General features: G+C 44.2%; 2 protein-coding genes across 2 annotated transcripts in view; both read left to right on the top strand.

Annotated features, from left to right (window-relative positions):
* The first annotated feature begins 2,532 nt into the window (after positions 1–2,532).
* On the top strand, positions 2,533–10,950 carry c5h10orf90 (chromosome 5 C10orf90 homolog). Its single transcript, XM_067235697.1, has 6 exons — positions 2,533–3,511; positions 5,767–5,951; positions 6,689–6,872; positions 7,332–7,395; positions 7,876–7,975; positions 10,275–10,950. Exons 1-6 carry the CDS (start codon positions 2,533–2,535, stop codon positions 10,302–10,304), a joined length of 1,542 nt encoding a protein of 513 aa, XP_067091798.1. The 3' UTR covers positions 10,305–10,950.
* Positions 10,951–12,913: 1,963 nt separating this feature from the next.
* Positions 12,914–25,166, top strand: part of LOC136942838 (disintegrin and metalloproteinase domain-containing protein 12-like) — a 54,989-nt gene continuing 42,736 nt past the window's right edge. The window contains exons 1-3 of the mRNA XM_067235849.1: positions 12,914–13,007; positions 20,456–20,583; positions 23,687–23,760. Coding sequence (XP_067091950.1) covers positions 12,914–13,007; positions 20,456–20,583; positions 23,687–23,760 — 296 coding nt within the window. The remainder of the gene's footprint in view (positions 13,008–20,455; positions 20,584–23,686; positions 23,761–25,166) is intronic.

Here is a 25,166-nt window from a genome sequence, read left to right on the forward strand (position 1 = left end):
CCATATACCCTGGGCTCTGCATAGTCTGTGTTCCCTAACCAGCTGTGGGCTCCCATGGCCTTCCTCTCTGCTCCCTTCTCTGTCAACACTCAAAGGCTGACTCAATCACTGCTCTCACACAGCACAGTAAACAAATTACACAGTACCACATAGACCCCACTCGTTCTGTTCCAAGGCACTGATGGGCCGTACCCTACCCGTAGCATGCTGGGGTTGGGGTTGAAGGGAGAGATAGAGTGAAAGAAATGGGGGGAGGGGGCACTATGACTAAATGCAGCCTTGTTACAAACATTACTCCTTTGTCAGGCATGTTTTTTTGTGCTGTCTCCCTATCAGACATAGACACACACAGACACGCGCGCACAAACACACAGTGAAACAAATAACATCCCCATCTCACAACAAACCACCCCCCGACCCCCCCCCCCCCCACACACACACACACACACCGTATATCTCACAGATACTGATACAGCTTGTCCAATTTCTCTTGCTGGGTTGGCAAAAAATAAATCAAAGCAAAAATGGGAGAAGGGGGGGAACTATGAATACATCATTTTGTATTTCAGTGTTTTAGTTCTGCTCCATATTCCCGTCCCATGTGTGGCTCAAACTGGAGCATACGCGGTAAATGTTACTTTTCACTCACACAATAGTGCTCGTGCAAACAGAATGCACAACATGACTGCATTTTTCTGGGTCATACAATGACATTGTAGGATAAACAGGATAGCAGCATTACATGATTTCTGGATTTAGGTACATATCCGAGTCTCTATAAGCGACTACCAGCGTAGGCTACAATTTGTCACCCTCACCAAATATCAGACTGGAAACAATTGATGTATTACCTCATAAGAGAATTCAATTGAAAATCCACCCAAAACTGATAGTTTCGGGTTTTATGGTTCCAAAATTAATGTTGCACGCAATAAGCGAATCTTAAACATGAACGGATTTTATGTGTTTAGAAGCCGGTCTATATTCTTCCTACCCCTCCTTTTGTAAGCAACAACAGATATGAAGGTCAGATGAAGCCTATCTCAAAGTGAATCAAGAGCAACGATTGGTAGATGACTTTACACATGAGTAACTGGATTTAACTGTCAAAACAATCATCAACCAGAGAACACTAAGTCTGAGCACTCTCCAGGCATGCTGAGATAGAACTGTCAGTATTTCTATAACTTCACAACAACATTGCAACATATTTTAGTTGATTCTGGTCTTGTGTTTTGAGTTCATTTTAACGTTACGAATGTTCCTGCTTAACTCTTGATAACTGAATTTACAGTTGGAAAAATAGACAATAACTGGTCGTTGTCCATGAGTTTTCGGAATAGGAGATTCCCCTGCAGCCTTTCAACACCCAACATCAACGAGGTAAATCATATAATGGCAAGTTTTATTTGAAAGCAGTGGAAGTGCTAAACAATTTCAACTGGGGGGAGGGCAAGCAGGGGCCAGATGTACTGTTAGAGGGGCAAGTTACATGAAACATTATTGTTGTCATTTCGTTTTCTTCACTGCAGGCATTAACAGGCAAAGTACCATGTTTTTAATTATTCCACACATTATTAGCATTTCCCTTCATTTTTACATTTGCATTACATAATCACTTTCAGTCACAGTATGCCCCCCTCCCTTCCAAATCTAAGAAACTGCTGATTAAAAAGTAATACTTCATGAAGAAATTGTGAACCTTTTTCATTTTACTTGGAAAACTTGAAAAACCAAAGGCTTCATCATCTTAATCTGCCATCTATTGTGTTTTATCAAGTTCATGCCTTTATAAAGCTCATTTATTGTATAGTTTTGAATTCATTGTGCTTTGTAGAGGCACAAAATAGTAGCATAGGCCTTCTTGTTTCTGTTCAACATTACTATTACTATACCCACTAACTATATTGAAAACAAACAACAAAAACTGTTCTCAGTGAACACATGGGACTATGAGTCAACAGTGGTCTCAAGTCCCATGCTGTTGTGTTGTGTTATTTATCAAGCCATGGCCTGGTTTCTAGAGGCCTCATGCAAATCAGCAAACTAAACCCACCTGTTAGACTTGACCTAAATATTGAAAGGGTTCAGTTAGTGCATTAAAAATACCAAGTGCAGTTTTAAACTATTAATTAGTCTACAATTGTAGCATTATTGGTAGGCTATACTGGAATGTGTCACTTCGGCTTTATTATGCCGAGTTGAGATCATGTGAATTGTTTTCAGCCATGTAAGGCACATATTACTATGGTAACAGGAACACGTCTCAAAACAAGGACAGGAAACAAGTCAACTTTGTGAACATTTGTATTTATATCTCAGGCAATTAAAAATATGTTGCAGAATCACACAAAGTGACTCAGTATCATAGATAGAACCAAGAAAGCTAACTCAAAAAAGTCCTGATAATTTATATTCTTGGCTAATATCTTTCTTTGCTCTCATCAATAGACTTCCAGCAAAGTTGCCATTCCTGCCTGGCTGCACAGGGATGGCCCACCATGGAGTGTTTGGAGGGGAAAAGAGGTTGGTATGGAGGGGCAAACCCCAGTCCCATCGGGGCTAAACCGCTCTGGTGACTCCCTGAGATGGGCTCCAACCCTCCAGAGGGCAACCAGTGTCCCAGATGTCCTGGTAGGTGAAACGAAGGCAGGCTTCTCCTCCATCACCATCATGTCTCGGAAAGTCTCCAACACCCACATTTACCAGTCACATGAGATCCTGCATCCCTACCCTCAGCCCCAGCCAGTCAGTACAGCCCGGACGCTGACCAAAAGCCCTGCCTTATCCCCAGAGAGTACCATGAGCTACAAATCCGCTTTAGAAATCCAGAGGACCTCTATATTGAAGGTACCAGAAGACAGGCAGGGCTCTTCCATATTTGACAGGGTCCTGATGCGAGGGGCAGGCAGGAGGAGAGCTGGGCTGCCTGAATATAGATACAGCTCCCCAGCAGGGGACAGGAGCCAGGACGCAGGACACTCCTCCAGGTCTCTGCCTCCACTGCACTCCTTTCGGTCCTGCCTCCACCTGGAGGTGCCTCTGGTGTCTTCCAGCTCTGTCTTGTTTCTGAACAAGTCACTCTCCATCTCTCTGGGGCAGGCAGAGGACGGGAGTAGCAGGGTGCACAGGTCCACTCTGTCTCTATACGTGGGCAGGGCGCCCCACCACAGGTCCCCTAAGACGAACCCCAAAACAGACTGTAGGATATCCAGAGTTAAACAGGAATGCATACAGAAATTGGACAACCAGAAGGCTGACTCGGGTCACAGCAGAGGCCACCCATTACAGCAGTGGGGGTGTGAGGTCCTGAAAGCGACCTGTTCTGATGGAGCTAACAGGCAGAGCACGGATTCAGACACGCTGCGCTCCACTCCAGGACTATTGTCATTCAGGGAACCAGGCCTCTCACACACAGGGGCCAGCTGGCAGAATGGAAATGCAGATGAGAAGCGCTATCCTCCCTTCAGCAATTTCAGACTCAGGCACCCTACTTGCAATGTCAACCCAGGTAGGAATCTCATCTCCACACATCCGGTCGCAAATCTTAAGTACCCACTGTATGCAAATTCTTCAGTATTCCTTTCAAAAGCTTCTATTTCCATACACGCCTGGATAAAATCACATTTCCAAGTCTTAACAGGGAGTGGAAGGCGCCACCGAGGCAGTCTTAGAAGGTGTAAAGTCTCATTTTTAACTCCTGCCTCTCACCCTTTGATTTATACCTCATACATTGTTAATAGGAAAGCTTTCCCCCCAACACTGCAGCGTTGTGTATCGAAACGCAGACTGGTAACAGATCTGCAACAGCGACATGCTCTCATAATAGCCTAACGCCGCGCTTATGCGAAAAGAAAGTCACACATCCTTCTTTTTTTTCTCCATTTCGTCTCCCCCCAACCACTACCCCCCTTCCACTTCCCCCTTCTCACTTACACCCCTCGCATGCATTATCTGTTTACCACATACACTGGTTTGGTCAGAGCTAGGTTTCCACAGCTGTTAAAGTCCATGCAGAACCTCCTGAGGAGAATGGCTGCATTGTTTAAGTGATCTCCCCTGGCCTGGCCTCAGGGCACATTTTGGCTGTAGTTGGATCAGGGCTGATCTGACTAAAGTTCCCCAGTGGGAGGTATTATTCAGTAGGTGGGATGTTGTGAGAGTCTCCCTCAGGTGACTTCAATAGAGAGTAGGGGTCTACTGTGAGACAAGGGTTCTGTTTGAAACCTGTCATTTTGTACAGAAGGGAGGCATTTGAAGGATCCAAGGAGTCCACAAAGAGCATTGCAGAGCTCACATCTTGTTTTATGTTATTTACTTTTGTTAAAAACGTAACCAGGTTTGTCTCATCTAGGTTCAAAAATATTTTTCGGAAGAAATCTGGGCATGAAAATTGTGCTTTGTTTACTATTTAGATCATACCAAAGAGAGTAGCGAAAAAGAATAAGAGAGAAAGAGAGAGAGAGAGAGAGAGAGAGAGAGAGAGAGAGAGAGAGAGAGAGAGAGAGAGAGAGAGAGAGAGAGAGAGAGAAGTGAGGTGCAAACAAACAAGATCATTATTCTTGTAAGCTGCAAGGGTAGTGGGGATGCCAAGCATGGCGGCTGAACAGTGGAAATATTACAGTACAGCATGTAGAGACCACACAGAATAGTTGTGTCTGGCTGGCTGTGGACAGTACGTAGAGGCCTGTAGTCAGTAGTACATATAGAAGGGAATGATTTGTACAGCGGCATGTCATGGCATACTGTGTTTCTGCTTAAGAGTTCCATAAGAAAATATCAGGGAGATAAAAAGGGAGAAAGATGCTGAGACAACACTGAATTATTAAACACTCTTCAGGACAAAGAGGTTGCATTTACTCCAGCAAAGCGATTCTCTTTCCCTGCTGTTTCACAAACAGGTCAATATCGGCCAGCCCCAGTGCCGGTTGGACAGATACTTTTTTGTTCGTTTTTTTGTTTAGCAATCTGACTAGCTGCATATCACATACTTCTTCCGCAATTGGCTGCTGCTACGCTATGTCTGTGGCATAATTGCGTCAGTCGTTTTCCACAGGACCTCTTGGCGAGGGTGCTGGAGATCGGACGAGGATGGATGTCATCGTCCTTTTCATTATTCATCCAGCATGCTTCCTTGCTTGTGTTCTTTTCTCGTTTTTCCTCACAGAGTTGTACAAAGGGTCACTTTTAGGTCTCTTTCATTTCCCCACTACCCCAGATCATAAAATACACAGAAGGACGGCAGGTCTCATTCAGCCCTAATGCTTCATCTATCCCCGTTTCTGTCAAACGCCCAACTAAAATCCCTAGACGGTGGCAACACATATCAGGATGTCATCATATCTGAAAAAAAAAAAAAAAACCTTATTACAAATGCCGTACCGCAGGTAATACAGTTGAAACAAACAGCATGATAAGAGCTGAGGGTACTGTCTAGTGTGCACACAGCTGCAGCTGTGTCCTGCTATAGTAGCAGTGGATTGATGAGAGTGTGTGTGTGAGGAAACATGGTCATGAGGTTTACCTACCAGCATGGAGACAGACATCCAAAATCGGTCTACAGATGGTACTTTGGGAGTAATCGCTGCACCTTTCCACACCTGACTTCCAATCATTATTACTCTCTCTGATTGGCTGATGAGCGAACTGACCTGGATCTGTCATTTGCTGACTGAAAAATTATCCCTGTCACAGAAGTGAATAGATGTAAAGTGTTAATACCTGTCATAAAATACTGCCAAGTCTTGTTTTTGTTGTCTTTTTAAGGTGACTTCAGGACAAAGGGAAGACAGCCAAAGAGTGAGGAGAGGGGAGAGAGGATAGAGAGACTAGGTGGCTCCATAAAGACTCCTCATGTCAACAACCATCCCAACGCACACACAAAGTCCGTCTGCTGCTCTTGCCCGATGGCCAACATATCGCCTCTTGCATCTAGGACCCTCAGCCTCAGAGTACGTCTGGAGTCAGCATCACACACACTGTATGGAATCATGAGCATGTGAATATACCAGAGGAGGTGATATCATATTTAATACTATATTAGAGCGACTGTTTTTGTCTGATATATGCCACATAGTTGTTAAATCTATGAATTAACTGTTACTGGTTACTTTGAGGAGATAAATTATCGGTGGGAGAAGGATATTTAATATCACATTTGATATAAACTTTGTATAGTTTATATAAGGATAACTCCAGTACAGAGCAGTAAGACCAACTGTAGTGGCTAGGAACTTGCTATTCTATATTCTCGGTTCCCGTCAAGGTTAAATGGGTTTATTTCACCATGGTGAAGTGTAAAGCTCCAATATAAAATACTTTTATGAGGTATCACTGAGGATTTGTATTCCCTCCTGCCGAGCAAGTTCCCTCAACACTTTCAATAAGGTTATGCCAAGCTATTACCATACTGCTTACACCTATTTAAGCGTTAGTCATCAAGGACACAGAGAAGGGGATTATAAGAAAGGAACACAGCCCATATTTTATTTATCTGGATTAGTAGGCTTACTGTTATTTAGAGCAGTTTGCGCATAACCAGAGTACAATACTTTTGTCCAATTTGAGAAAAAACATATTTCAAGGGATCGGATGTACAGTAATTTGTTTCAGAAATCCCCGTAAGCTATTGCCTTACTCTCTCGGGAACAAGCAGCTAACTGTCTGTTGTGTTCTCTGCTGTCCCCAGGAGGCTCTGGAGCAGTTCAGGCCAGACTTCATCAGCCGCTCCCAGGGCAGGGTGAGGAGACTAGAGCAGAGAGCCAGGAGGAGGAGGGCCCTACAGGATCCCAACCCAGACCTGGTGCAGGGGCTCTGGGGTGACAGGGCCAGACACAGGGGGGACAATTACACCAAGCCCGATCCACTCAGCGGTACTGAGCAATAATATGTTTGTCTCTTATGGTGTGGGCTTATTTGAAGGCTTGGACACAGTTGGAGTTCTGGTTGTTGTTTTTAAAATGGGTCATTAGAAGTGTGGAAATGGGAATATTGGAACATCATTTCTGTCAGTACATTGTGTTATACTGTATCTCAACGTACAGTATCCAACCTTGCTCTCTGCTGGACATCATCTGTTACTACAACATAGTTCACAACCGCAAAAATCCCAAAGTCAAAAACCATCGCAACTAACACACTGTAATGAAAAATCCATTGTACAAGTTAAGTAAATCTCAGCTGACCTGGGATAGAAAACGTGTGCAAGCCTGTTAAGTTGTCTGTGTGTGTGTGTGTGTTTTCACACGCACACAAACGAGTGCCTGTGTGTTTATTCACAGCATCTGAACCTTTGCGTGTATTCATTGCAGACACTTGTGTATGATTCACAGATAACCTGTTTAGGCCGAGGGAAAGGTCCATATCAGACCAGGAGATGCAGCTAAGGTCCAGACGGTGAGTCATGTAACCAACAACAGGACATTCTCTCACCCGCTTATCTGCTTCAAGCTGAGCATCATCATTATCGCTGCCTGTCACAAACACACACACACATTCTGGATGTTACAACAGACAAATGTCTATTTTGATTAGTGAAATGAATGACTGTTACTCTTATCATTTGCTTTCAAACGTATCGTATCTTAGGAGACACTCCCGATCCGATGATATGTGCCCATTGTTATTTTTTTCAACCATGCCTTAATCTGACTTGGAGGATCTCTTAACAAATCGACTTCGTTTGTAGCAGCGAAAAAGGAAATGTGTGTGAGGCAGGGTTATCAGTGCATGCAGGTTTGCCGCTGGTGGTGTGGTCAGATAAAGACTGCTTTCTAGTTTACCGATTCCTTGGTGTCGCTAAGCTGCCCTTGGCCCACCAGTGCTCTGCTCCCCACCTCCCCTGCCTTGTCTGAATATGGCTTTTAACGTCTGCAGAATTTACAACAAGCTCCCAGAGGTCACGAAGAAGAAGGAGGAGGAGAAGAGGAGGGTAGTATCACAAACTAACAGATTGCGTGCTGAGCTCTTTAAGAAGGTAATGTTTGACAGAGTTGATATTGCTGGAATTCTTTTTGAAATTGTATTGATCCTTGAATTGTTTGCACAGAGAGAGAGAGAGAGAGAGAGAGAGAGAGAGAGAGAGAGAGAGAAAGAGAGAGAGAGAGAGAGAGAGAGAGAGAGAGAGAGAGAGAGAGAGAGAGAGAGAGAGAGAGAGAGAGAGAGAGAAGGAGAGCATCCATTATTAATCTTGGATATTGCTGCAGGTCCTGCAAGACTGGTATTGCCGCAGGTTCTTTGGGGACACTACTGTCATAGTACAAGGGACTTGTTTTTACCAATAAAGTATACCTTAAGAGAGGATGGCTAACATAACAGGGTGTTTCAGTAATACATGACCATGATGAGTTACATGTAGCCTACCTATGCTAGTGTGTGGGGTTGATACTGTAGTAGCTGGAGAACATGTTGATAAGGAGTGTGGTGGATGGAAGTCTTGGCCGAGGCAGGACGCAGGGGGGTTTCCCCTGCAGTGTAACGGCTCCTGCTGTCACCTGTTCACCTCCAGGTGTGAGGCAGCCAGACTAGACAGGCTACAGATATCCCCACCGCCACACTCGTCTGATATCCCCACCGCCACACTCGTCTGATATCCCCACCGCCACACTCGTCTGATATCCCCACCGCCACACTCATCTGATATCCCCTGGCACCTCGTCTGACCTGCATCCTGTCGGACACTGATCACGCTGTCAGAGAGGCACAGGAAGTAGACATTGTTAGCCAGCCTGATCGTTTTGTATCTTCACAGATATCCTGTCGTCATTTCCAATTGACCGTACGGTATAGGATGTTGGGTTTATTTGTGTCTGTTTCAGGTGTTTATGTGTGTACTATGTGTGTTAGGATATCATTGAGTGCTAGTTTAATTTCTCTAAAACTAAATACATTCCACATAAGGGTGCTCCCCGGCTCATATTCAGAACAGAATACTGCACAGTTTTTGACCAGCAGAGGCCCCTGTTTGACTTCTGTAGAGTTCTACTGCCCTTTCTAATGTCATCAGTCACATGATTGTTCTCAACCTCAGTAGGACTAGCTTGTGCTCATTGCGTCCAGTGAATTATACATTATTCTAAAGAGCGGTAACCAAAGCAGCTCTTTCCTGATGGATGTTCACATTCTTGGCTGTGACCATTTACAATTAGCCTGTTGTATTGTTACGTATTGTTAGGAATGATGTGCTATTTGTGACCGTCCTAAGAGACCTTGAGTTCCCAACAGGCAGAGAATTGGAAAACCCGAAGGGTATATTAGATAGTTCATTGCTAATGTGACGTGTGGGAGCTCTCTTAACCCCGCGATCTGTCTCCAGGGAATGCAAGGGGTATGTTGTCATCCTAGGCCACAGGCTGTCAGACACATTCTGTTTCAGCTGTTGATCCCTCAGTCACACCTCCATTACTGACAAATCAGGACAGTGAGCTGGGCTCGGCATCAGTCAGGTGGAACGACAGAAATGGGAAAAAATGTCCCCATCGTTCCCAGATAATTAAGAGCCCTTTTCACTTCAGGGGTTTTAGAGCTTCTCCATAGACAAGGTGGCCTGAAGGTGACTCGATTAGGTCTAGTGAAGTGTTGCTCACATTAAATTGGACACAAAGATTGAGTCAGTATTGATGTCTACTTTCTCATCTGGTTCAAAGGCACTATACATAAAGTTCAAACATGCCCACAAACAGGCAACTGGTGTGTTGGAGATTCTCTAAGGCAGTTTTAGACCTATTGTAACAAAGTCAACCAGTGTTCATCAAGGGAAGACAATCCAATCAGTTGCTGCGTCTGACGGATATGATGACTCCCCAAACCCTCTGGCCTACAATGACAGGAAAGAGTAACACTTTCTCATTGAAAGCATTGCCTGGTGTATGTAATGCCACTTTTTCAAGAGAGAGAGAGAGAGCGATAAACAGAGAGAGAGGTGGACCCCACTGAGGGATCTGTTAGCATGAGAAAGCACAGAAAAGGACAGGTGGCTGTAAATGGTTGGAATGACATCCCCACCATCACTTTAAGTGGAGAGTGATTGCATACAGGTACTGTAGCCAATCCTTGGCCTGATACTAGGTGAGCAGTATTCCTCCACCAGGAGAGGACCACCTGAGGGGACAGCTGATGGATGTGAAAGCCAATTTAGACCCAGGAGTCTGTACTATCTGAACTGCAGCTGCTTTTAGTAGATTGAAGGGTGGCCTGTATGATTTGTGTTCTCTGTATGTTCTGGGCATTTTCTGTTTTTCTCAGGAATAATCAGTGTTTTTTGTGATTTTTTTCAGAGACTTCTGGACCAACTCCTGCAAAGGTGAAGTGATTTAAGGAAGGATGCAATTTGAGTGTGTCATTTTAGCATTCTTCAGCGTGTATATCCAAGATTTTCTTCTACTGTGTCGGGAACTCAACCCATGCCCTTGTCATATTAGGCTACATGTAAGTCTGTGCTTACCCTGTGCATGCAATACCTGAATGTTGTACTTCACCTTCACCTTGACAACAAGGTATCTACTATTGACATGAACAGTATAAAATCATATGAATGACATTATTCATACTCACGTGTCACCAGGTTCTGAAAGGTGTAACTTAGATACAGTGCTGAATAGCTCAATAAAATGTACAGTACCTCTGATGGCCAAACTGCAATATTTGTATCTCTCTCACCCGGCTTTTACAGTTTTTAACCAAAGGACATTATATTTTTCCTTTTTTTTATTTGAATATATATATATAATCCGGTGAGATATTTTCAGAGGACAGTTTAAATAAGGTATGACATAAAATAGCTGAATGTTGCATTAGCTGTTGAAATTCTAAGGCAATGTTTTAATTCATTTATTCATTCAAGCAAGATTGAATGATTAGCAGCAAGATATATTTTTTCCTTTAATTAGCGTGATGAAGTTCTTCTCTACGTGATGTAATATCTGTCAATCAAAATGCAATATACTATTTCATAAGATGAACCTGTGTTGTCATTCTTATCGACCTTGCGCTAATTCAAGAACTCTAAAGATGATAGTACAATGTGCAAATCACCATGTCATAACCTGGCGTCTGTGAAAAGCAAGCAGTAAATACTTATTTGGCTTCACGTTCTCCTTGGAGCTTCTGGAACCTCCCATCCAGAACACTGGCATTCCACGCTAATAGAACTCAGGAGACAGGGAGATCCAGTGAAAGAGGTCTTTGTCACAGAGGTCCTTGACAACCAACCCTGAGATGACATCGTAATCAGAGCAGAAGCTTCAGGGGAAAGCCTGGGACTTATGGTCCCTACTAGCCTGTAATTGTGACTGACATCACAGTCATGGCATTTACACTGAGATAATGGGACAGAATCAGAGGAATGGGTGAAGGACACACAATTTGAGTTATAAAATATCCCTGAAAAATAAAGGGGTAAGAGTATAGCCATTTTGAAGTAAACCAATGGAGTGAATACAAACAATAGCCTTGCATCTTTGCAGCGCTGGAAGGCGCAGGCAAAAACAATGAATTCATTCACATGGGGTGCCGACATACTTGAACATAAAATCCTCGCATAACCTTGCCTTGACAGGGTTCTACCCAATGGGAAGAGCCATGGGTAGAACCTGAAGCCATGTAACCCTGTTGCAATGGCTGAGCACTGACAGACAGGGTATATATATTCACTAAGAGAAAGCTGTCTGTCAATCTCAGGTATCCCAGTGAATCTGTATTACAGCAGGAGTCTGTCCTGCAGTCTGAGATGTATCTTATTCCACCAAGCCTCAGTGGCTACACGCTTCTGGGTCCATAGGTGTGTGACAGTCTGGCAGGACAATGGCTTCAGAAACATCACTGCTATAAAGGATTCTGAGGAGTGTGTTATAGACTACTGCAGACCCATATTGACCCACTGGCTGTCTTTCAGAACAGGCAATTATAAGAACTGTAGATCACTGAAAACAGCAGAAAATAAGACACAGTTTAACTTGAGAGAATAAAACAGGGAAATTGTTTGACTTAGAAAAAAGGCCTGCCAGAAATCTGAGAAGAAAAACAAACCAGTCAACATTTTATGGTGAGTCTTCAGGGGTTCATTAGAGGTATTTTGTTGTATAGTAGGGTCGCACAAGCAGTCTATATACAAATACCTAATTTCTACTTCCCAACATTTAAACAAGTTTTACTTTACATTTCTTCTGCAGGTGGAGTTCTACTTAAATCCCAAAAAGGTGTCTGACCTGAGTCAATAGGATTTGTAATAGCTTATGTCCTCGGTTACACAGACAGAACCTAATAATTGGCCTAAATTACTTATTTGGCCTCGTGTAGGCTAGAACGCATCAAGCTCATAAAGCAGGTGGTTTTTCTAGAAGAAGAATGTGACCTGAAAGCTTTGTCGGTTAAGAACAATGTTAATACATTTTGAAATGTATGTCTGTGTAGGTTTTGTTTTGTCATTCGTATTGCTCTTTAAGATTCAAATTATTTCTATTGTACGTCTTTCTGCAGATAACCTGGCGCTAGGACCCAACAGAGACAAAAGCGCACATGGCGATTGTTGGTTACTGCTCGGGTGCACAAGAGATGCTGAGGCGGTGGAACTGTCTCCCGAAGAGACCAGTTCTGTAGTAGCCTATCATCCAGCTCCCTTCTCCGTCGTTCTCTATTACATCATACTCTAACTAAATTATCAATGGTTTGGACAGATCGTTTCCAAATCTTTGGGCAAGACAGGCAGAGACTCGAACATGCACGGATGAAAAGTTTTAAATAGCTGAGGCGCCTTGATCTATTCGGAGTCAGCGGCGTTTGCGTGTTTTGGACTTTATCAAACTGTGCAAGTAGCACCCTTTTTGTGTTTAACAGTGAAGAGTTGTGGACCTCATATTATTATGCTGGTGTTGTGATATACTTCTCTGGACTATTTTCCTTATCTTAACTGCGCAAAATGAGACATTGGAGTTGGAATAACTTTCTTATAGCTTTATTTATGTTGTCCCAGGCAACAGCAATTGACCACACAGACTCTATTTTCAATGCCGGTAAGTTGACTGAAATATCTTTTGAATAGAGTACTCACGACAGGTTGGTGTTGAACTGTAAGCAAGGTACAGTCTACCAAGTGTTGAATAAGAGTGTGACATTTAATAGACCATTTAAAAAACAATAAGGTATTTCTCCTGATACATTTTTCACTGCTGTGTGTGGACCTTTATTTTTCTCCTACATGCTACTTTAGGCATAGTGAGATGAAGGGCTTGCGTCTGAGAGAGCTATTCTGTATCCTGTGGCTATTGTTTCCTGCTCAGAGATAATACACTAACAGGAACGTCTGACAGGCAACAGTGAATGGACACACTGTCTTTATGCTTTAGATATCCCTCATTGTAGTTGGCTCTAAAAATAAGAATACGTTTCTTCAGACAATGAACTAGACTTAATTAGGAGTGTGTGTGAATTAGGGTTAGGGTTATTATGAGCTCTTCTGTTGTTTACATTGACACATCAAATGATCCTGGATAAAGTGAAGGCTTGAGAGAGAGAGAGAGAGAGAGAGAGAGAGAGAGAGAGAGAGAGAGAGAGAAATGCAGAGAGATCAAATATGCTACACTGAGGGGATGACAGACATTCAGGCCGGACTCCCACCTCTGGCGTGAGAGTGAAGGAGACATATCCTTTGATCAGGCCAGGGATCTTCTAAGAGCCTCTGGCATCTGTGAATACTCAGTCTGTCATCAGCGGTTAGCCACAGCTAGGGTGTAGGTCTAGAACAGTGTCAGTCCACCCTCACCCCACACAGCAGGGTGGTCACACACTGACCCAGCAACAGGAACCCAGGAACAGCATGATGATATAAGACTGCTGGTATTAGCAGAGGGTTTCATAAAACATGGGCCAGGGCATTTCGGGACATTGTGTTTCATCTGCCTCTGTGCTGAGTTGTTAATGGAAATCTTAGATGTGGAATTCCGGGTATGTTTTGAACATAATGTACAGCATGCCTTCAAAGTAATCCCATCTCACCGTGGTCATTTCAGTGTCAGCATCACCCACCAAGATGAAAAGGGAAAAGAGTAGGGCTTACTTACGGTTTACTTAAGAGATTCTCAAATAGGAAGTTTGTTAAAAAAAAATATGCAGGGAGAAGGTTTCTTCCAAAGCACCCAAAAGGTAACTCCCATTATTAAACCTTACCTTGAGCAAAATATATGTATTTATATATATTTTTTGAAATAGGTCAAAACAGGGCTTTGAAGTCAGCAGGAGACCAATAGCAAGCTACACTCAGTTATTCAACAACTTCCCTCCACAACCAGAAATGACTAGGGGCTGAGAGATAGAGACCATCTGCGGTTGTCTCCACCCTGTGGTGTCATGTGTGTAGGGCTTAAGAAAGGTTTTTGAAGAAAGGTTGAGTGTCAGGGTTTCCAGCGAACGGTGTCTTGGCAAAAGTCGATTTTTCATCATTATACAAGAAATCAGTCGGTGGTTTGAAGGCTCTACTGTAGAGTCAAATCATTAATGACTCAACACTGAGTCAATTGTCTGTGTGTCTTTCTGTCTGTCTGTCTCTCACTCCCCCCCCCCTCTCTCTCTCTCTCTCTCTCTCTCTCTCTCTATATATATATATATATATATATATATATATATATATATGTGTGTGTGTGTGTGTGTGTGTTTATACATGTATATATATCTGTATAATGGTATATATAGAAATGTAAATGATCTATCTACCATGTCCTTTTCATTTCAGAGCAAAGATAAATAGACTTTATATCTTGTTTATTTCCATTACAAAGCTTTAAACACTATTGTGAACATTTTGTGCATTGTGATTTATTCAGCAGGGTTCAATAAACAATTACACTGAGAGAGAAATTAACTTGATTGAATTTGAGGAAATTACCGGTTACGAATGCTCTCTTGGTCAGCTGCATTCATGAAACAGATTAGAGTTTCGGTTGGTTGTATCCCAAAATTAAGGAGGAGAAAGCAAAGCTGCTATTATAAACCCCAGCATGCCTCCACACACGCACACACACAGTCCATGAGGAGTGTACCTCTCATGGCTGTTTTCTGGATGTAACTCACATACACCTCTCAGTATGCCGTGGAATGCTGATGAATGGTGGCCATCCTGTTTGAAACGAGCCGTCTTGCCTCCCTCTGGAAAAACCATTTAGGAAATAACGTCTTCCTGGTTTGTCTTTAAAGACCTGCTCATTGGCTGCATTTGACATTATGGGGACAAGTTGGTATCAACTTTACCTTGATATACTATAAAGGGTTCGACCACCGGGGAATGAGAAGCTCAGTGAGCAATGTCTGTCTCTTCGCCGTCACTGGCCATTAAAGCTATCAGGGTGATTTAGAAACCTGCTGCTTACCAGACACAGTCTGCACTGCTTCCGGGAGATAAACAGATAAACAAACACACACATCCCAGGAGGAAAACGTATAAACCTGTCAAAGAAATGTTTGACTTGGGATGATTAATTTTTTTGTTGACGCGTTTAGATTGATGATCAGCTGTGGTCTACTTAGCACGTCGATTATATCTACTTAATGTTGCCACATTCTAGTCAATTTTGTTAAACATGGGCTTGAGTAAGGACTAGAATCTGAAGAACTGATCAAAAACCACATGAAATATTCATTAAAAAGCCGGATCTGAGGTTGAGGCAGCTTTGCCTGAGGCTTTTGAGATCTTTTAAGGTGCGTATGGTTTGTGTGTGTGTCAGCAAACATGCTTGTGTGTTGGAGCTCGATCCTTTGCAGTCGCAGCTTGATTGTTAGGTGACATTTGCTACTTTAGCCTTATTCCCGGGCTGCTGGAGTGCTCCCCTACTGGAGGGCTTAGGGTCCTGGAGACCTGGGTGGACAAGTGTCCTTCTTAGACAAGGCTTCCAGTGGAGCTCCTGAGAGACAGAAGTGGGTGTTGGACGGAGACCTTACTAACCCCCGCCCCATGGGGAGGGAGGAGCGCTGTACTCGGCGCGCACACTGACTCACTGTACACGCTCACAAACATACCGGACGCTCTGCACACGCACGCTGCACTCTTTCAACACTTGAGAGGCGTCCTTCTACAGAAGGGCTTCAGTCTTAAGGCTTCGGGGGTCTCGTGTTACCATGTTTTCACCATTGTATGCTGGCCGTGTGTCAAGCCTCCTACATATGAGTTTGACGGTTTGAGATAGGGTGGGGGTCCACCAGGGCTTTCACAGCCACTTTTCCAGTTAGCCCCAGCACTAATTGCCAAATGCTTGGAGTGTGTTATCACTTGGCAAGAGGAGCTAGTGAGAGGATGGCAAGGGGGATGGGTGGTTGGATGGATTGGATGAAGAGAGGAAGGAAGGGTGTTTTAGCAGTCTTAGTTCTTCCAAGAGGTATCTCTCCCTCCCTCTCTGCTTCCTTCCCTCTCCACCTATCCATCTCTCCTCTCCCTCTCTCTCTCTGACCCAGTGGGGGCCCTTCCCCTCTCCTGTAACTGCTGAGAATGATTACCTCATGAGGGGCTTTGGACAGCATGACCAATCCTCTCTGGGAGGACAACTGGTCCCACTTAGCACAGCAAAACAAACCTTCCATTACATACAGGTCAAGAAGGGCCGGAGGGAAAGGGGTGCGGAGGGCGAGCTCTGTTTGTATATGTTAATCCCAATCCCAACTCCACCCCCTAAATCAAAAGATGAATTCCTGATGTTTGTAGTTTTTCTCCCCAGACTCTGGTGTTGCTAGATTATTATTTTAGAACTTTTAGGGGGGGATTTTAGAAATTCTGATTATCAGGATTCCAGACCCTACAATTTAGGGTAACTGTTTCAGTTATGTTTTTGCCATTGAATGTAGCTTTGTGAACTGTGCTTTAATGAATCCTCAGCTAGGTTTAGTGTCAAAAACCATGTACACTAATAAACAGCATAATCAGTAAGCTGTTTAGGGTAGTGGAAAATGGATATACTGCACTGTTTTAACAAGGGGAATGTTAAAGTGCTTCAGTTGATGTCAAAGCATTAGCCCTGAAACCGTAACTGCCACGTTCAAAGGATCCATGTGTTTTGAAATGAAGCTAGAGCCACAATCTCTTTACTATACATGCTGTGAACATGAAAGGCTAAAGCTTGTTATTAGGAACGGTACTTCACATCACAATATAGAAATCTGTAAAAAGAAAACTACAGCATGGTGGATGTCCTCTGCCTTTGCTATTGGATCAATTCAGTACATGTCTTTCAGTTCTTTGAGTGGTTTTGCAATCAAAGATCCATTGATGTTGTAGGGATAATGATGTACAAAAGGTTACAGTATCCTCGAGCGATGCTGTTGCGCATGTTAGACCAAATGCAAAGAATCTGAACGCGAGACTTTTCACACGATCTCTCTGCTATCGTTAAAGAAATGGCTGTGAGCCACGGTGTGAAGGCCGCTGATGTTTCTCCCACGTTATTGGGTGCAATGAGAGCTTAGGTTCCTGAGCCTCCACTGACATAAGAGATGAGTGAGCTTAACCTCATCCTTAACTTTAAATGTGAATCCTCTCTGGGAGTGCAAGACGTGAGATGATTGTTGAGGTGTACTAGTTGTTAGGTTTTTAAAGCGCAGAGAGACACTCCTGGAAAGGCTTCTTTAACACCCTCTGGGTGTATTGAAAGTCAACCTGACCAGTAGCCCAAAATCTCCCCTGCTCTCTTTCTCGATCCGTTTACACTCTTGCCTGTCGTCCTTCATCCGTCTTCTCTCCTTCATTTGCCATCCCCCCACTTCCCTATATCTCCCTATGACTGTTTCCCTTCTTCCTCAAGAGACACGCTTGAACGGGAGCACTGCTGAGCTTGCATATATCAGGTTTAAATAAAAGGGAATGTATTCCGTTGTTATCTGAAACTTGGGGCAGCCCAAATAATGAAACACCCCTGATTTATCCCTTTTTTATTTCAAGACCCATGTAAGAGAGCGCAGTTAAAATATGCCACACAGACGTGGGTTTTTAATATAGTCAAGAGGGCTGTGGTCGGTCGACCATCATTCTCCCCAAAAGACATAAGGGAATGAACCGGTCTTATTTAAAATTTCAAACGTTCCCAAGGAAGATCAAGCACATGCAATTAATCATGAAAGCCTTTTTTTCTTTTTATTCCTGATTCCCAAGTGTGAGGGAAAAGATGATAGATGGAATATTCATGCGCATACTTGTTCAATTTGCAACCTCCTCCACCATCGAAACACACACACACACACACACACACTGTATAACACTGGCGCGCACACAGGCAGCCTCTCTCTGTAGCGACACAATGCAACGAAAAAATACGACTTTCTTTTCTGTAAGAGAGAGCACATGTCGTGAAAGTGAGAACAGTTGTGGTGCTAAAAGCTTTTTATTGAAAAATGTCTGCCTGCCTTTCGTTAAATGCACTTTCTTTTTCTCTCCCTGTTTTTACGGTCGTCCAGCCGCAGCCTGTGGCTGCTGGGATGACTCCGATGTGGGTTTAATGCACCACTAAATTCAACAAACTACTGTAGGCGTGCGCTCATATATCCCTTAAAAACTGAATGTCTCATATTGTGCCCTTGTTAGGGTTATTACGCTGAACGGGGGGGTCAGGCCAGACACGAAGTACGCCACACTCTTCTTTTTGAACATGGAACCAAAGCAGTTGCTGCGTGTTGTCGGCACTCCTCGTCATCCTTTAAGATAGTCGCTGTTGTCTGTCTAAAGAGAGACAGCGTGACAGAGAAACGAAGACTTCTTGAGAGCTGAACGGAGCACGGTGGCGAGCAAACATCATTCACGGAAGACACTTCTTGTGGGCTCAAAGTCTTAGTCTGACACGCGCACACACAGAATCACAAACAAACATGCGCGGCACACAAGCCTTTCCACAGTGACGTGGACAAGCCCTTAAACTGGTCTGTGTTTGCCTGGTGGCATATCCAGCCCGGTCTAGGATCCATCTGGAGCTCTATAAGAACATCAGAGAAGGAGCCCATCTCGCTATCTCCACTGGTGGATGGCAGGTTCTCTCAGTCTCCCACTGTGGTGAGCAGGAGGTTTTCTCTCCACTCCTCCACCCCTCTGCTCTTCACCTTCACTCCTCTCAGTCAACACCCCTTCCCCCTTCCCCCCGCCCCCCCCCCCCCCTCGTGTTCCCATCACTTCCTCCTCGGCCACACAGGAACCCCCTGGGCCTGTTATCGCAGCATGCTTTGTGTGGACCTCAGAGAGCCCAGACAGCCCCAGTGGTGTGTGGGAGCCGTGGCAGCAGCAAGGATGCTGATTGGATGGAAAAGCACCCCACAGGTTTCCCACAGCAAGCCTGGGACACAGCTTGCTGTATATCCCCCGGCAGTTGAAATACAGTACAGTATTAAAATGATGCATGCCTCACTGTCTAAGTTACGTTAAATGGCATTCAGAATGTACTTTTCTGTTTCAATCCGTGGTGAAAAGAAGATTACTTTAGTAGAGGAGACCGTTATGAATACATGGCATTATTGAACAAAAGAGATTAGAGAAGAACAGAGAGAGATAGGAAGACAGAGAGAGTGAGAGCTTGAGAGAGTGGTAGAGGGAGAGGATGGAGGGGAGTTTGAGGAGTATACAAAGAGAAACCTTGTGTGTGTGTGTGTGTGTGTGTGTGTGTGTGTGTGTGTGTGTGTGCATGGGCGTAACAAAGAGAGTGTTCATCTTCAACAGTGGCAAAGTTAGAGCTGATGCAAAGCAGTCTAGAGATATTGTATAGGCTGAGTACTTCATGAGCTGAATGGAAAAGAGAGATAGAGAGAATGAGAGAGAGAGAGAGAGAGAGAGAGAAGGAGAGCATCCATTATTAATCTTGGGTATTGCTGCAGGTCCTGCAAGACTGGTATTGCTGCAGGTTCTTTGGGGACACTACTGTCATAGTACAAGGGACTTGTTTTTACCAATAAAGTATACCTTAAGAGAGGATGGCTAACATAACAGGGTGTTTCAGTAATACATGACCATGATGAGTTACATGTAGCCTACCTATGCTAGTGTGTGGGGTTGATACTGTACACATGACATTGTATTAAAGAAAGCTGTAATGCAGTAGTAAAGGTCTTTCATTTTCTTTTGTATTTTTCTCTGACAGATAGTTCTCCCTCTGATGGAACAACATAATTACATTCAGTCATATAATATGACATTGGTCCTCACTTCACATAATGCCAACTGTGACCCATTGCTATATTAAATTAGTCAGTGTACGTAATTATGCTTGTCTTTGGGGTTAAGTGTTGCTTGAGGTTATGCGGTGTCTCTGCCAGCAGTGGAACTTGTTCTTTGCAAAACGTGATTGTAGATCAGTAGTTTTGTCTGTTGACCTGGATAAAAGCTCTACTCTATGAATCACATTTCTAATATTCAACTATTTATATATTCCATTCTGTCATGGTATATCATGGTCTGCTTTATTTTATGTCCAACCTGTCTTCATCACTGTCTTTGATGTGTTTATAGGGAGCAACATGGACCAGTCCAGCATGGGAGGCGGTGCCATCGCTAAGCTACATCGCTACCCGAAAACCATTCCAGTGCAGCTGGGAGGGAGAGACCAGCGCGGGCCCCTCAGCCAGCTTCCAGCCAGGGTAAATATTCATAACATGGCCACTTAGTGGCCCTGGCTAATGCTAATATGGTGCTTAGAGGCCGGGCCAGCCAATGCTAATCTGCTGTTGAGAGCCCAGCCAAGCACAGATGCTTGCCTCTCTCCTCGCCCTGCTCTGCTGTTCCAGAGGAGAGCTCCTCATAATTCCCTCTACCCACTCTGTTTATCCTCTGTAGATTCCCCTTTGTGGCTTCCCTCATTGCTTTCTCTCTCTGTGCTGTTTTGAATGGCCCCCTCTGTTGTTTGTTTAGCGTGACATAGCCCAGGGGCGCCACACACTGTGAAATTATTCCCCAAACTCGGCAGGCTTCCTACTCTACAAGTCAGCCGTGCATGAAACCCAGCATTTTCAAACGATTTGGGAGATAGGAGAGGCCAGGGCTGAGCAATTTCCTCCCGATCGGTTTCTGCGCTGTCTGAGACAAGATCAGGTTGCAGCAAGAATTGGAACCTAGTCTACCGGATCTCTGTATCAAACCCCACTGGATCGATCAGCAAAGAGCACAGTTGCTGGGTATAGTTACTGTACAGTACATGTATGTCATAATCCTAAACTGCATGTATTTTAGGTTTTGACCAACGTCAGTTAAAAGAACATTGAACTATTGTACATTGTAAAAGTCCCTTGAGACCGGAACTGCAGGTGAATCTGCTTCAGCTTGCCTGCAGTACCACAGTGTAAAGGTTCTGTGTTCCGGACTAATGTTTGTGGTTCTGGGGTTGCCTCAGGGAGGGAAACCCTACACGAACACTTGGCTCGCAAAGAGAGGAAACCGAAATTTGGGATCCCCCATTGCAAAGCCAGGAGAGCTCTGCAGAGGGGGGGATGAGGTGTCTTAGTACACCCTGAATATTTAAACCAGCCCGGCTTACCTAGATTGATCCCTTACAGAATTCTGGCATGGATTAGTTTTTCCTGGCTCAAGGAAATCCTACACCTTAGGGGGACAGGGGAATCCTATCACGTTAGACTCTCAAGTCCTGTACAGCCTCTCCAAAAGAAGAGAAACACGGCTCAGGAAGAACCCCTTTAAACTCTCCTCGAAGGAAGAGTCAATCTCGGATAAGATGGGGAATCGTGAAGGTAAAACAACACACTGTCCCAAGCCACTCAAAGCAAGCTGGAAGTGTCCTTTACACATCCTCCCTTAACACAATAGCCCACTGCTCTGATAACTGAGAAGATAGTTCTACATCGAATATTCCGTTCACTCCATTTTGTGAGTGTTGGACATAATTGAATCCAAAGAACACCTACAGCTGACGCTGTGTTCTTACTTTTATTGCCCAGGAGTCAGCTGTTAGTCCTATAGATTTTCCCTAATGTGCTTAATAAGGGTACAGATCTTTTCCAAGATGCTACTAGACTCTCCTTCCCTGTAGTCCCGACATGGCAGGTTGCTGTTCTTTCAAAAAGAACAGAGAAAATGAAAAATGATGAGTCAGGACCAACTTTTGGATGATAGCCTGACGTGAACTTCCCATCTCTTCCCTCTACAGACACACAGTGAGTAGTGGCAGACAAACATGCCTGAATTTACTGTAGCAGAACCCTGTTGGTCAAAACCTTGGTAGGATTACTCCAGTAGGAGGAACCCTATTGTATTTGTTCGTATTCTTCATTATTATTCTAGTAAGCCATTTGGATATAGTATCAAATGAATGGCCGTGTCCGGAAGGCTGACATTTTGTCCAGATATACAGCTCTGGAAAAAGTTAGACCACTGCACCTTTTTCTTTCAGAAGAGAAGGGTTCCTCACTCAAAAGTTTCCTTCTCAACGTTTTTCATCATTTTGAATGACTAACCCTACCAAAAATGTTTTGGATTTTTAAATGAAGAACCCCTTTAGTTTCTGGGCTACACGGAATAGGTGAGACTAGTACAAAGGTTCCAGGGGCACAGTACTGCGACCCTAGGAACATCGGTATCACAGAAGCAGGGAGCATATCAATTCCGACATAAGATTTAAGCTTCAGGGGAAAAACCGCATTGACCAAATTTGCTTACCTGGTGATTAATAAAGAGTAATTATCTATATCTTGTTGAAGTTGGGGATACACTTCAGATGCATTATGTTACCCTAGCTATAGAGTACATTTACAATAGGTTTCTAGTCGACTAATTGCTACAAACAACATGCCGTGTTTTTTTTTTTGAGTCACCAGCCACCACTGTTACATATACCGAAATAATGCGTAATAAGGTAGAATACATGAATAGATAATAATGAACTTGCTGATCTACTGATTGTGATTACCATCAGAAATCCCTTTTCTTCCACAAGGGTTTGTGGATTTAACTGCTTTAATTTTCTAGACCTCGGTACACTACTTGCCTTTCTGTTGCTCAGACTTTTCTTTCTATCTGTCAGTATGTTTGACATTCAACATTGTCCAAATGACAGAATGAAACATAGACATTTATCTAAACTGTGATTTTCTATCAGGAAGCTTTCTTTCCTAACCCTGTCAACAGCTTTATTCTTGGACACCCTCTGAGAGTCTGTGCCTGGAAGGCATGGAGCTCTTTGTTAAGGTGTGTTTTTTTGTGTGTGTGTCAAAAAAAAATTGATAGCCCTGTCACAATACATTCAAAGTCTCAAGTCTCTGTTTCCCATGGTCCTCCACAACTTGAACCCAAGGTGAAGAGAAGGTGGGGGGCCTGGTGAAAGGAATGTCAATCAGCTCTGAAATTTGCAGACAATCGTAAATTTTTTTGCTTTCACTCAAAAAAAAAAAAAAGAATCCAATCCACAAAACTGTTCAAGCTGTTGATTTGTAACTAATATTGTGCTGATGTGGGACATTTTGGTAACTTTCAATATAAGCATGAGTGTTTAATTCACTGTCATGGACACTTGTCAACTGAGGCAAGGTTTGAAGCTGTGAATTTGGTTGGTTGAAACATCAGTCAGGTCAGAGGTCACACACTATCAACCACCACTGAGAACCTACTTCCTGTATGCCAATGTCCAGTCCTGTCAATTCAAATGTCCTGTCCTGGATGTGTGTCATTGTGGGTCTGGCTGAAACACGGACCGTCCTGTCCCCTGACCCCTCCTGTGGCATCTGTCTGTTCCAGAGTCACCCTGCGTCACTGCAGCTGCTCGTCCAAGCGGAAGGCAAACAGCTGGTCCTGGTACTGGAGAAGAATGAGTAAGTCCTCTTCCGCATCACTTCCTGCTAGCTGCCACAGCCATGGGCTCCACACACAGAGATGGACATTTGTCAGATCAGGAGGGCAGGAAGCAACCATATTCTCTCAAGTATAGTATTGCCCACTCAAATCGGAGAGCTATACAACTGCTACGTATCCTGGACTCTGTTTAGAGACATGAAGAGACGAGGAGAAAGATGCTGTGTCGCTATGGCCGAGCATAGACCTCAGTCTGTAATGTAAGGTTTCTACAAGACAAAGTCATATCACTGTGTGGACTGGAACCAATAGGGAGGAGGCCCTTGGGATCAACACAGCGCTCTGATTTCAACGCTCTCTTTATAAATAGACATAATGAACCTGGCCGTACCTGCCTCCTGATTGCTGATATGGTTCTACTCACATTTGTCCCCAACTGCCGGTAAAACATTGCTCAGGTCATTGAGTGCAGCGTTTCCCTTACCACCACCCTCAACTGCATCCCCCCCCCCCCCCCCCCCCCCCATTCAGGGAATACTTCCCATTTCTCACACTCAACTTTCTCAAGTCTCCCTCTGATGTTTTCCTAGAAAGAAAAAAAACGTTGCTCCGACTTCAACTCCCTCCCTCCATTCCATCTAGCACCGCCCCCGCCCCCACTCCGACCCCCGGTGACCCCAGCATCAGCTGTGACAGATCGGTCAGCCCTGCGCCGGGCCCGGCTGGCTGCCAGTCCCTTCCGCTCTGCCCCCCTCGGGCTCCAGATGTGTCCGCTGATATGAGTCCCTGTGCCGGCTGAGAACAGGTGGTCAGTGACCCCTCCGTGGGGAGATCAGTAGCCTTGACTGTCTTCCCCAGACCAATACTTCTCTCATGGCCCGAGCTGAGGAGAGGAGGAGATGCTGACCTCATTACAGATGAGTAGGCTGGTGGAGTCATAGCTCATCCTTATTTTATAGACACACTACCAGAGCAGATTCTGATTTTTTTAAATTTACAGGATTTGGTTGCAAATTGTCCCATAGGTGCTGTAGTTTTATCTGTTCATTGGTTCTATTTGTGGACCCTTGTAAAGTGAAATGTGCCTTTGGTTCTTGACGTAAGGCGAGGTAGTAAATGATGGTACGGTAGGAGTCAGTTGGCTGAGCGGTGAGGGAGTCGGGCTAGTAATCCGAAGGTTGCCAGTTCGATTCCCGGTCATGCCAACTGACGTTGTGTCCTTGGGCAAGGCACTTCACCCTACTTGCCTCAGGGGAATGTCCCTGTACTTACTGTAAGTCGCTCTGGATAAGAGCGTCTGCTAAATGACTAAATGTAAAATGTAAATGTACTGAAGAAATCAGTATGTCAGGGGTTGATAACTGCCCTCACACAGAACCCTGGCGAGAGTCTGAGTGGAGCAGGTATGGCTCAGCTATCTGAGGGG

This window comes from Osmerus mordax, chromosome 5, assembly GCF_038355195.1.
Source record: "Osmerus mordax isolate fOsmMor3 chromosome 5, fOsmMor3.pri, whole genome shotgun sequence".
NCBI classification, from domain to species: Eukaryota; Metazoa; Chordata; class Actinopteri; order Osmeriformes; family Osmeridae; genus Osmerus; species Osmerus mordax.

Excerpts from the sequence above, each read along its gene's own strand:
- c5h10orf90 (XM_067235697.1), top strand. The coding sequence starts at position 2,533 with ATGGAGGGGCAAACCCCAGTCCCATCGGGGCTAAACCGCTCTGGTGAC. Across the intron at positions 3,512-5,766 it reads TACTTGCAATGTCAACCCAG|GTGACTTCAGGACAAAGGGA; the intron begins GTAGGAATCTCA and ends TGTCTTTTTAAG. Across the intron at positions 6,873-7,331 it reads CAAGCCCGATCCACTCAGCG|ATAACCTGTTTAGGCCGAGG; the intron begins GTACTGAGCAAT and ends TATGATTCACAG.